The 12,529-nt window shown below is 35.5% G+C and overlaps 1 protein-coding gene across 1 annotated transcript in view; it reads left to right on the top strand.

The window, feature by feature from the left end:
* Nucleotides 1-11,603, top strand: part of LOC107663563 (zinc finger BED domain-containing protein 4-like) — a 19,820-nt gene extending 8,217 nt beyond the window's left edge. The window contains exon 2 of the mRNA XM_016453801.1: nucleotides 7,072-11,603. Coding sequence (XP_016309287.1) covers nucleotides 7,269-11,030 — 3,762 coding nt within the window. The 5' untranslated portion in view covers nucleotides 7,072-7,268 and the 3' untranslated portion in view covers nucleotides 11,031-11,603. The remainder of the gene's footprint in view (nucleotides 1-7,071) is intronic.
* The last annotated feature ends 926 nt before the right edge of the window (nucleotides 11,604-12,529 follow it).

The following is a 12,529-nucleotide window of genomic DNA, read 5'->3' as shown; positions in this document are numbered from 1 at the left end:
ATAATACCGTATACCGTGATAAAAGCATTAGCAATTAATCGCAACATGAAAATTTGATACCGGCATATCCCTAGTCATGCCTGAGCTGTAGTTAGGCAGAAACTTAAAAGTTAAGTTGCACAATGTTTAGGTTTTATTATTATTTTTTATTACTATTATTCTGATTTATGTCTTAGTTTTTGGTTGTTCTGTTTACCTTTTTTAAAGTAATTTAAAATTTATTTTTATATTCTTATATATTTGTATTTGCACGTTGAATGTAATATGGCAATTAAATGCACTAGATGGGTTTAGTTTTCACAGTTATTAATATATGCAATTTCAGCAATAAAAATGTTCATTTTTCTAAAAAGGAAACAAATTACTTGTTCATTTTAAGAGATCTATCTATCTCTTGTATATTTAGTATTGCTCTTTAATAAAGAAAAAGTACTTCTTATCCAATTACTCGATTAATCGATGGAATTTTCGGTAGAAAACTCGATTACTAAAATATTCGATAGCTTCAGCCATAATAAAATGCGACGTATGTTTTTTCCTCTCAAAACGCAATTTTATACAAGTGCTTTTTTTTTTTTTTTTTTAACCATGCAGCAAACATTTTCAATATCTTGAAAAAAATACTTTAATGTCTTTTAAAGCGTTGACAGTTTTTTTCTTTTAAAACATTTTCCCAAAATCTAGAAAAGTTGATGCTGGCTAATGACTTGGCGCAATTTAGTCTACGAGATCAGGACTCTCTGTGTTTTTCTTTTCTTTTCTTTTTGAGTAGCCGAAAGAAAACGCTGTACTTTATTATTATTATTATTATTATTATTATTATTATTATTAGCAAAGACACATTTCAAAAAATAACGATAACTATTTTTTCTACTCAAACCGGTTTCAGAACGGTAATAGTACAGAGAAACGCATGAACAGAAACGGTATAAAACCGATTCTGCTCAGAGTGAAGCGATTTATTTTATTATTTTATTTTTTTCGTTTTTAAGCCCTGCTTAAAGCATACAGAGCCCTGCACGTGACATGCAGGAAAAAATTTAAATCGTGAGCACGATTTTGTTTTCTAGTTTTACTCAATTCTATGCACGATATTACTAAATCACGGCCAGGATTTAGTTGAATCAAATCAACAAACGAATTATTATATCGTGCGCACAATTTACTTAAAAGGAGGGAACGAGTTAGTAAGTTGTGTGCACGATTTAGTCAAATGAGGGAACGAATTATATTGTGCGCACGCTTTACTAATTTATTTTCCTTGCATGTCATGTGTGGGGCTCCGTACATAAGCCACTTTAAGCATAAAAATATCCACTTCAATTACGGTGCAGGTGTCTTAGAAGTATAGTGTTTATGACAAGTGAAATGTGAGAAAAAATTGATTTTCCCCGGTTGTTGTTTTAGAACATTAAGCCCGCTCAACTGCACTACCTTTGCGCTCACGTCTAGCGTCTTTTGCAGTGTCTCGAAGCACTGCCTTTTAGAATGTCCTGCGGTGGGGCCCCCCAAAAGGCCAGGGCCCCCACGCACGGCAGGGGCCTTGGGGGTGTCCCATATGCCACTGCCTATTAGGTCAATATGCATTGTTGCAATTCAAGAAATTAAGTATGTGTAGATATCAAAGTATATCTTTCTCATACCTCTGTGTAGTTACAGGTCCAGATTAAAGATGTCACTCATGTACCGCGTTTTCGCAAGCACAACCCATTTAGAAGGCTTCAAAGTGCACAAAATCATTACTGACTTTTAGGCATCCATAGCAGCCTTAAGTAGGTTATATAATTATTTCAATGTTAGACAGGTCACAATTTTACCATTCATTTTAAAGTATCATTGTCATGTTCACAGGAATGAATTAGTTGTATTGTAATATAGGGCTGGACAATAATTCAATATCAATATGCATCGCAATATAATTTATTTCAATAACGGTGATATGATTTTTAAACACATTTCCGATATTTTGATATACATTAACAGTGTTTCCCTTACATTGATTTATTTGTGGCGTTCGTTGAATAAACGAGCACTGCACGTTTCAAAATCAAAACGCGGCGCGGATGTTTTATATGAATGTATCTCTGAAGGGAACCGACTGTCTTCAGAAAAGTTTCGATGGCATTTTCATTTTATCTGATAAGGAAGCGTTCATAAGCGGAGCTGATTTGATTACAGCCATTACTGGAGAAACCGCTAGTTCTACCGCTCCCAAAGCGCCTCCTGCTGGCAGAGAATCAGTTTGCATTTTCAATAACCCAGTCTCCAGCAACATGTTTTTGTTGTTTTTTGTTTTTGTTTTCTGCAGAAACTCAGAGCACTTTTCATACACTTTATACTGGCTAAAGCACATTTGTTTCAATCTATAAGAATAATCAGCCTACACTACCAGTCAAAAGTTTTTGAACCACTATACAAGTACTACAATAATCAGAAAGAAAATCAATCTGTCTATAAGAGCTGTGCTGATACAATCATATGTAGATATTTTCATATTATTGCAGAATATTGCAGATACTACCATTCAAATGTCTGGGATAAATATGATTTTTTAAAGTCTCATGCTTACCATGCTGCATTCATTTGATTAAAAAATGCAGTAAAACAATAATATTGTGAAATATTATTGCAATTTAAAATAACTGTTTTGTATTAGAATATATTTAAATGTAATTTATTCCAGTGATGCAAAGCTGAAATTTTCAGCATCATTTCTCCAGTCGTCAGTGTCACATGATCTTCAGAAATCATTTTAATATGCTGATTTGCTAATTATCAATATTTAAAACAGTTGAGTACATTTTTTTTTTTTTTCAGGATTCTTTGATGAATAGAAAGACCCAAAGATCAGCATTTATCTGAAATAAAAAGCTTTTGTAACATTATAAACTATTCCATTCAAAAGCTTTGAGTCAGTATGATTTCTTTTTTTTTTTGGACAGAAATTATAGAAATTAATACTTTAATTTAGTAAGGATGCTTTAAATTTATCAAAAGTGAAGATAAAGACATGTATAATGTTACAAAAGATTTCTATTCCAGATAAATGCAGTTCTTCTGAACTTTCTATTCATCAAAGAAACCTGAAAAAATTCTACTCAGCTGTTTTCAACAAAATAATAATAAATGTTTTTTGAGCTGCAAATCAGAATATTAGAATGATTTCTGAAGGATCATGTGACTACTAGGGTTGGGAATCGAAAATCGATTCCAATTCCAGAATCGGATACTTAAAGTCAGGAATCGGATACTTGTTGTCAAATTAAAATTTCGATTCCGCCTATCAATTCATATGCATTTTTTTTTCTTCATCTGTGAGGACCGGACCTAGCGATCTGCCAGGACCTTGCTCGCTAATCTAAGCGCTCCAAAGTTTGGTTACATTTGCGATCAGAAGACAAAAAATCTAAGTATAATATCTGTGATAGCTAAACATGATGCAAGAGAGGTGTCACCACCAACATGACAAAGCACTTTAGACAAAGCACTTTAATGTAATAGATCGTTAAAGATCGCGAATGCGATTCAAACACCAACGTGATTCCTAAATTACAATGATTCGTCTGTTTCATTCCTCCACCTTTGACATGTGCGATCAATGTTGTGATCACTTGGTTCATCCATGCAGAGTACGATCACACCAGTGTGATTTGAACATTTAAATCTGCATTCGTGCTGCCATTGACCTAAAGAGAGCAGCTGTCTCATTCAAGAACGCTGATTCATCCAGTAATGAAACAAGTACATCTTGAGTGAGTCATTCAATCATTCATTCATAAATTACATGTGATTTTGTGTAGTTGTCTAATGTTTTTTTTTCAAAAGAGACACAGGATAAATGTTTGATATCATTATTTAATCACATTGGAATCGAAAAGAATCTGAATCGATAAGAGGAATCAGAATCGATAAAATCCGAACGATACCCAACCCTACATATTTTAAATATTACAAATATTTCAAAATGTTACTGTTTTTGCTGTATTTTGGATCAAATAAATGCAGGCTTGGTGAGCAGAAGAGAATTCTTTAAAGACATTAAAAATCTTACGGTTCAAAAATGTTTGACTGGTAGTGTATGTTAGCCTATAGTAGTTCAGGCTTAAACAACAGTTAAATCTGTTGTGGGCATTCTTGGCAGTTTTTACGAGGCTTGTTTTAATAGTGTTCATATCGATATCGGAATTATATCGTATCGACTGAAATTAAGAAATATATCGTGATATAAATGTTGGCCATATTGTCCAGCCCTATTGTAATATAATATACATGTATGATTGATCATTGCTAATGATCCCAAATATAAATGCACCAATAGTAATGCTGGCCACAAATAAGGTAATTATGCTGATATGTGATCTAATGGGAGATCTCAATAACTGTCTGTTTTGGCTGTTATGGTTTAAATAAAATACATATATAAATACAATATAATTTTCCATTATCTAACTAGTGAGATATCCAGCAATTAAAGTTGTTCTGGTTTACATTTTGGATAGTCTTCCATGGTATTATGAAAACCTTTTGGATGACCTTTTTTGACGGTGGCTGGTATAAAAGCGTGACAGCAGGGCTTGGCAGAGAGTGAGTTCCACAAAACCAGTCAGTGAATTTCACAAACCTTGAATTAGGGCTGGGCGATATAAAAATGTATCAATGATATAATGTTTCATATCGTTCGGTATCGATAATTATTGAAATTTTTTATAAACTTTTTTTAAAACCAAGAGCAATAGAAATTTTTTTTTACATTTTAACAACTGTATTTTTAAATTAACTCAATTTATTGAGACAACACATTTTTTTTGTTTGTTTTAACAGTCAAACACAAAATAAAAATTAAACATCTCATTTCTAATGTTTTATATGTTAACTGTCACGGGCCCACCGCCATTATATGTTTTAAACAGTAATATCTTAGTCTGAACTTAAAAGTAATCTTGACAAACTATCGTTTGAAAGCTTAAAGACTCTAGTTTTGATATTTGGTGACTGATTTTTGAAATAATTTTCAATATATAACTGTAATTTATTAATATGCAAGAATAGTACTCATCAGAGTCAGAGAGTGCGTTCTGACCTTTACTTTGAAATAGTGATGCTCATGAAAAATCAGTAAAAATCTTTATTAATTTTCATGGAGAGTGTTCAAAAGATAACATCCATTCTATTTATTGAGAAAAAAAGGTCTAAAAGTGTTTTGAATATATAGAATAAAAACAATAGATTCTCCATTTTTGATGCATTGTGAACTATAACGCAAGTCCAGGGTTCTCGTAGCATGTCTTTTGTGTTTTTTTTTTTGGTTGAATTGAAATCATATACTGCCATACTGCCCTTAATACTTTTGATTGTGATGTCTACTTCATAAATATTGAGAAAAGTATGGAAAAACATGTTTCAGATCACTCAAACCGTATATGGAAATGAAGGCGCCCTTAAATGGTTACTAATGGGGTGTGATGGTCATCTAGGGGAAAAGCTTGGTACTACGCCCAAACAAAATCTCACTGAAAGCTCATTTTTTGAGATATCAACCTCAAATTTGGAACATAACTTGTTCAGAATTTTGGTTTTGATTTTATAGCCGTTTGAGTAAAACAACATGTTTTGTAAAATATATTTTTTATATAAAATATAAATATTTAAATTATTACATTTTATATTTTAATAAACTTAAACTTCCATAACGTTTTTGTTATATAATCTTTATAACTTTTTTCACTTCTGCAATAATCTGCCAAGTGTCGTCTTTAAAAAGAGACCAACCTTAAGTCTGTGGTCCAAAGCATTCAAAACTTATAACAGTTTAAGTTGGAAATGTCATTTTCAGGTCTATGCTCAAAAAGTGGAACCGACAGTTAACAGGTTAAATAGGTAAAACTTTTGGCTTGTTTCCCGAGGCCTCAGGAGGGTGCAATGAGCAAAATAATGCAGCACATTAAATTGTCAACGCAAGGAAATAACTGTCTATAAAAACACGTGCTTTACGTCTAAATTAACTCATATAAATCAAATATAATTTAGTATATTGCATAAACAATTATGAACAAAACAGCATCACGTATTTATGCATTGCTTAATACAAAGAGCCGAATTGCCTATCACACAGATTGCCTTTAAAAACATATGAGACACAGGGAAAAGGAATAAACCTACACAAATTCGTGACGTGTTTTCTAAAAGTTTAAACTGTTTTAACTTTGCATGGCTTCCTATACAACTCTTGTGTGACACAAGTGCAGCAGTCATATTTGTCTGTCTAGAAAATGTGCTGAATATGCGTTCTGTGTGAATGGCTTTGTTTCGGTTTTAACCTAATCAAGATCTTCTACGCATTGAGCTACTATATTTCTCTAATATTTTGAATGAATAACGCAGCAACTGCACATCTCGTGGGCTAGACTAACAAAAACATTAAACTACAACGTCACTTATATCATCATCACCGCATCTCGTGCTCCACTGATGACGCTCCCTGACGCACACCTAACATTCGATTGTACTATTTTTACATTAAAATGCAAATGTTTATTTTAAATTCTACTAATATTCATTTTTTTATTCACAATCTCCTCATCACAGGTAGGCACAGCACTCATGTTTGTGTGTGCTGTCTGCGCCACGTAGCACTCATAGCACGTGCCTATATCGTGCACTGTCGAACATTTTTTTATATAGTTATCGAAGGTGTACCGTCGATAAATATCAATACAGTTTTATCGCCCAAACCTACCTTGAATACACAAAACTACTTTTCAAGACTGATATCACTGAAAGTAATGATAACTTGCAGTTCAGGTCAGTCAGTGATTTCGTTGTTAAATCGTCAGACTGATTCAAACAGATAGACCATAATAATAATAATTTAATTACTAATAACTAACAATAATGTCTTACAAAAACTACCTATAAAAAGTGGCTTGGAGTTATGTTTGTTATATGTTTTTGTCATTGTGTATATAACATTTTTAATCACACATCCAGTTGCGATGAACTTTGAGTCCTTTATACTGTTAATTGTATTTTTAATTATTTTAATGTTCTTCTATTTCCCATCTAATTTTTCAGATTCTACAAATGAACACAAGCGATTTACACTATCCTAAATGGAGGTCAATATATCTGTTGCATCTGGGCTCAGATATAACATGTTAAAGTAAACATCTGGATGGAAGAAAGAGCCACATCCATGACACTTGAACTCTTAAAAAGCTGCTTTGAATAGAAAAAAGTTTTCTTTCCCTGCAGAAATTCTTTCTGCAATAATGGACGGAGAGGACGGCCTCTCACAGAAAACTGAGGATTTAAGTCACGAGCATAATGGCTCCAAAGATAACAAGAGAATAGAGGCCAAAGGAGCCTGTTTAAAAATTGAAGGGAAAGATGGTTATGTGTTTAAATCATACAGAATTACTCCTCAAGAGGTATTGGAAGCAGAACCACATACTTGTCCCTCTGAGACACTGGCAAAAGATTCCTCTTTGGTGTCTTTGTCATTTGAGGGCACAGAGGAAGATGGATCTGAGGTCGATGGACTTTCAACAGGGGATTCAACAGCAGAAAGTTGTGAAAAACATGACTCTCAAACATCTCCAACTATTTCAAATAGGAGCCAGAACATTGAAATAAATAATTCAGAAATTGAAACAAGTGTATGTATCAAAGCAGAACCAAATGAAAAGGGTGAAATCGCTCAGGATGATGAAAAGTTGTCATTTGATGGGGCCTTTGGCCCCTTTGCCACCAGAGGTTATGATGATGATTATGGTAGCTTGTTCAGTGGGTACTCCAGTACTCTGTATGATGTCGCAATGGATGCTGTCACACAAAGCCTTCTATCATCCATAAGAAGTCCCCTTAACCCTAGAAAAAAATCCCCTGCTTGGAACCATTTTTTCATATCACCACGTGATAGTACCAAAGCAATCTGTATGTACTGTATGAAAGAGTTCAGTCGGGGTAAAAACGAGAAAGATCTCAGTACTAGTTGTTTAATGAGGCATGTGCGAAGGGCTCACCCCACTGTTCTTCTGCAAGACAGTGACTCGTTAAGTAATTTGTCCAATAATTCATCTTTAATACCTCCCAATATATCACCAAACAACGGAGACTTGTCTGTAAGCATCAAGCCCCCTACAGACAACCATACTCCACTGTCCTCTTTTCTAGCCGAGGCCACAGACATAGTGTCCAAAGACTCTTTACAAAAGGTCAAACCAAAAGCAGAAAAAAGCGTCAAGAGTGACTCTAGTGTGGTTCCATCCCCACATTCCTTAAACAACCATAATGACGATGCCACTGACTTGGGGAATGAATGCCCTGGATCAGCCCCTAAGAGCTCAAGTTCCCGGCGGCGCTCAGCAGTGTGGAAACACTTTTATTTATCCCCTACTGACAGCTCGAAAGCAGTGTGTATTCACTGCATGAATGAGTTCAGTCGTGGCAAAAATGGGAAAGACTTGGGGACGAGCTGCCTTATTCGCCACATGTGGCGAGCCCATCGAGACATAGTCATTGAAGAAAATGGACAGGGCTCAAGTATTCCTCCGCCTTACACCACTCCACCAACATTGCTCTCTCGCACACAAGATTCCGCAGAGGTCAAAAAGGAGTTCCTCTGTACCTCCCATCGCTCTGATGCCATATCAGACGATGTGCCCAATGATGACAGTGAGCACATGACTCTTGAGGATGAGGCAACTGTTGCTACATATCAGTCTGGACAAGAGTCCTCATTTGATGCATCTTTTAGACTGAAAGGGGAAAATATACCTCTGTCATCCTCACCAGACAAACACACTGAGGGACACAGCATACCCCAAGATCAGAGCTCAGTTTTTCAACAAAACAAGAAAATAATGAAACGGGTGAAATCAGAAGTATGGCATCATTTCATCGTCTCTCCTATTGACCAACTCAAAGCTTTGTGTCGGTATTGTCCCTGTGTCATAAGCCGTGGTAAACGAGGGGACTTTGGCACAAGCTGTTTAATGAGACATTTGATGCGACGGCATCCTGGTGTTCTCAAAACCCAAAAAAGCACAACTGACAAAGTTTCCTCTCCTCAGTCTCCCCATTGTACTCCTGCTGCAGAGGATGACATGGCAACAAATGCAACGGACAGTCCTGCTGCTGAGAACAAACATCACACCCCGCCTGTTTTCAGCAAAAAGACTTCAAAGCTATGGAATCACTTTTCTATTTCCTCTGCAGACCCAACAAAGGTGGTCTGTTTGCACTGTAGCCGCACAATTAGCAGAGGCAAAAAGACAACCAATTTAGGCACTAGTTGCTTATTTAGGCACATGCAGAGATTTCATGGGAATGTGCTTGAAAATAATAGTAATATCTCAGGTGATGTGTCATCTGCTGAAATTCAAGTTAAGCAGGAGCTCATGGACATTTCTTCTTTTGAGGAGATTGCAGAAAAGTTCAGTGAATGCCACCCAGCTGCCAAAAAAATCACCAAACTCGTTGCAGAAATGCTTGCACTGGATCTTCAGCCATCAACTGTAGTGGAAAATGTTGGCCTGAACAGATTACTGGAATACCTTCAGCCACAGTATTCTCTACCTTCCTCATCCTACTTTACCAGCACTGCAATACCAGAAATGTGTGGAAGTGTGAAAGAAGTCGTTCTGACCCACCTCAAGGAGGCTGAAGGTGGAATCATCCATTTCACGACAAGTGTTTGGGTGAGCAGCCAAACTCAAGAGTACTTGATTCTTACAGCCCACTGGGTAACGTTTGAGTCTCAAGTTCTGCCTCAGGGGCAAGATTTCCACTGCTCAGCCCTCCTTGGTGTTTCTTCAATTGACTGTGACTACAATGTGCTGAACATACAAAAGCAGCTTGAATATCTTTGGGATACCTGGATTGGTTCCTCAGGCCTTAAAATTGGATTTACTGTAACAGATAATCAAACTATTGGAAGCATACTAGAGAGCAGTGATCACACCACCATACAGTGTTTTGTTCATAGCATAGACCTCATTGTTAACGAAGCCATAAAAAGTCAGAGGATGGTTCAGAACTTGCTTAGTATTGCTCGGAAAATCTGTGAGAGAGTGCATCGTTCTGCTAAAGCAAAGGAGAAGTTGGCAGAGTTGCAAAAAGCTTATCTGTTACCTGAAAACCAGCTGGTTCAGGATGTTCCCTCTAAGTGGAAAACATCGTATTTTATGCTTGAGCGATTAGTAGAGCAAAAGAAAGCCATTGATGAGATGTCAATAGAGTGCAATTTCAGGGAACTGATAAGCTGTGACCAGTGGGAAGTCATGCAGTCAGTCTGCAATGCTCTTAAGCCTTTTGAGGTAGCCTGCAGAGAGATGAGCAATCGCACAGCAACACTAGGTCAGGTCATTCCACTCATTCGCATACTCAACCGAAAAATAGATATGCTTTTTGATGAGACCATGGGTATTGACAATATGCTCAAGTCTTTAAAGGAAGCAATGGTGGCTAAAATGTCCCCTACACTTCATGACCCCAGGTACATATGGGCAACCATGTTGGACCCGAGGTATAAGACCTCCCTTTTTACTGAGGAAGAGGCAGAGCAGTGTAAGCATGACCTCATACAAGAGCTTGAGGTGTCTACATCTAACTCTGCTGAGACTAAACCACCACTGTCAAATGGATGCAGTGAAATACCAGCTTCATCGAACAGCTTGGCCTCAAACAAAGAAAACCTCTGGGCTCTTATGGATGGCATTAGACAGAAAATCAAGCAGGAGGAGAGACCAAAATCATTGGAGCTTGCAGTGCTGGAGTATTTGGAGGAAGACATTCTTGACCAGAGTTGTGATCCTCTGGATTATTGGAACCTAAAGAAGTTACTGTGGCCTGAACTTGCCAAAGTAGCTGTACGCTATGTGGGTTGTCCACCCAGCATTGTACCAGCAGACACACTTTTTAGCACATCAAGTCTCAACTGTGCCCTGAATCAGTCCCGGCCATTGCTAGAAAATCTTGAAGGACTTCTATTTTTAAAGGTCAACCTTCCTTTGATATATTTTCAGTACTGATGATTGCGTATTTATATTGGCAAGGCTGTTTCTTAGAATCTCATGAACTTCAACCTAGGACCACTCAAGTAACTTTTCTGAGAAGGCCTAGCTAAACAATTCATTTTACTGAGGTTCATGTTCTTCAATACACAGAGCATTTGGATGATATTTAATTGAATAAAAGATTGTTTGAGTACTACTGTTGAGTACACTTGGTAACTGGAGTCTTATTTCTGGTGAAAAGTGTTTTCAGGGAGGGAGGGTTAGCTAGCTATAGGGGTAGTTATTGTTTGTTGCTGTACTTCAATTCCTTTTATTACATTTATTTTATCTTTGTCTTCTCTTTCCTTGTGCCTTATACAAACTACTTCAGGTCAACATGCTGTAAATATTAACTGATGTGCAAAGCAAGTCATAGTCTTCTGATTTAAATGGTTTTATAAAATTGAAACTACATGCTGAATACTGTTTTTATATAAATACATGGCCCACAATAAATGCTGTGACAGAGATGTTTTAAATGTATTTTATTTAATTCTGTTATTTTTGTGGTTCATGGTACTGTTAGAATTAGGGTTTTTTATTTTTGCTGATGATTGTTTTGTTTGTATCTGTTAAAATGTACATAATGCTGTACTTTCAGGTTAAAAGCTTTTTTTTTAATTTGTCAAGCACATTTTTTTAATCAAAAGGACTAAATTATGTGACGTCAAGGAAATGTACTGTACATTTTATAAATAATTTCCAAAATATAATTTGATAGAGGAATAATTCAGACTGGAACAATTAGGGTTTGTTTTTTGTTTTTTTCTCTCTTTATGTGGTAATTTGTAAATAAAATTTTACACATTGAAACCATGTTGCTTTCAAATTTGTTAAAGTTTCTGGTCTTGGTCTTGTGATTTTCTTTGATTATTGTCACCTTATGCATTATATATATACAATACAATACAATACAATACAAGTTTATTTGTATAGCACATTTAAAAACAACTAGTGTTGACCAAAGTGCTTTACAAGGCTAAAAGAAACAGACAATAATGACACAAGGCATTTAAGCACTAGAGAAACAATAAAAGGAAAAAAAAAAAAAAAAAAAGCCAAAAAAAACAAAACACTAATTTCTGAGTAACAATATAGGATACTTTTTCAATTTTTTCCATTTTTCTTTTTTTTTCTCGGAATTAACTCACTCTCTCCTCCATGGAATACAGAAGGAGTTATTTAGCAGAAATAATTAGTAAAAAAAAAGGTTAATTTGGTATGTGTTGCCATTTAATTTTATAGACAGACAGACGATAGATAGATAGATAGTTAGATAGATAGGTATGCACAAGGTAATGACAATTAGATTTTATTTTCTATTATAGTAATAAGAATTGTGGGGGGAAATATGCATAATTGGCATAATGCAAAAAAAAAAAAAAAAAACGTTTTCTGATGGACTGATATGACACAAACACTGTTAACATACATTTGTACATTCTCTAACACGCATATTTTGGTTACACAGTTCA

The sequence above is a fragment of the Sinocyclocheilus anshuiensis genome, unplaced genomic scaffold, assembly GCF_001515605.1.
Source record: "Sinocyclocheilus anshuiensis isolate Anshui unplaced genomic scaffold, SAMN03320099.WGS_v1.1 scaffold15, whole genome shotgun sequence".
Taxonomy (NCBI): Eukaryota; Metazoa; Chordata; class Actinopteri; order Cypriniformes; family Cyprinidae; genus Sinocyclocheilus; species Sinocyclocheilus anshuiensis.
Note: the sequence above shows the minus strand (reverse complement) of the source record. Positions and strands in the feature narration are given on the sequence as shown.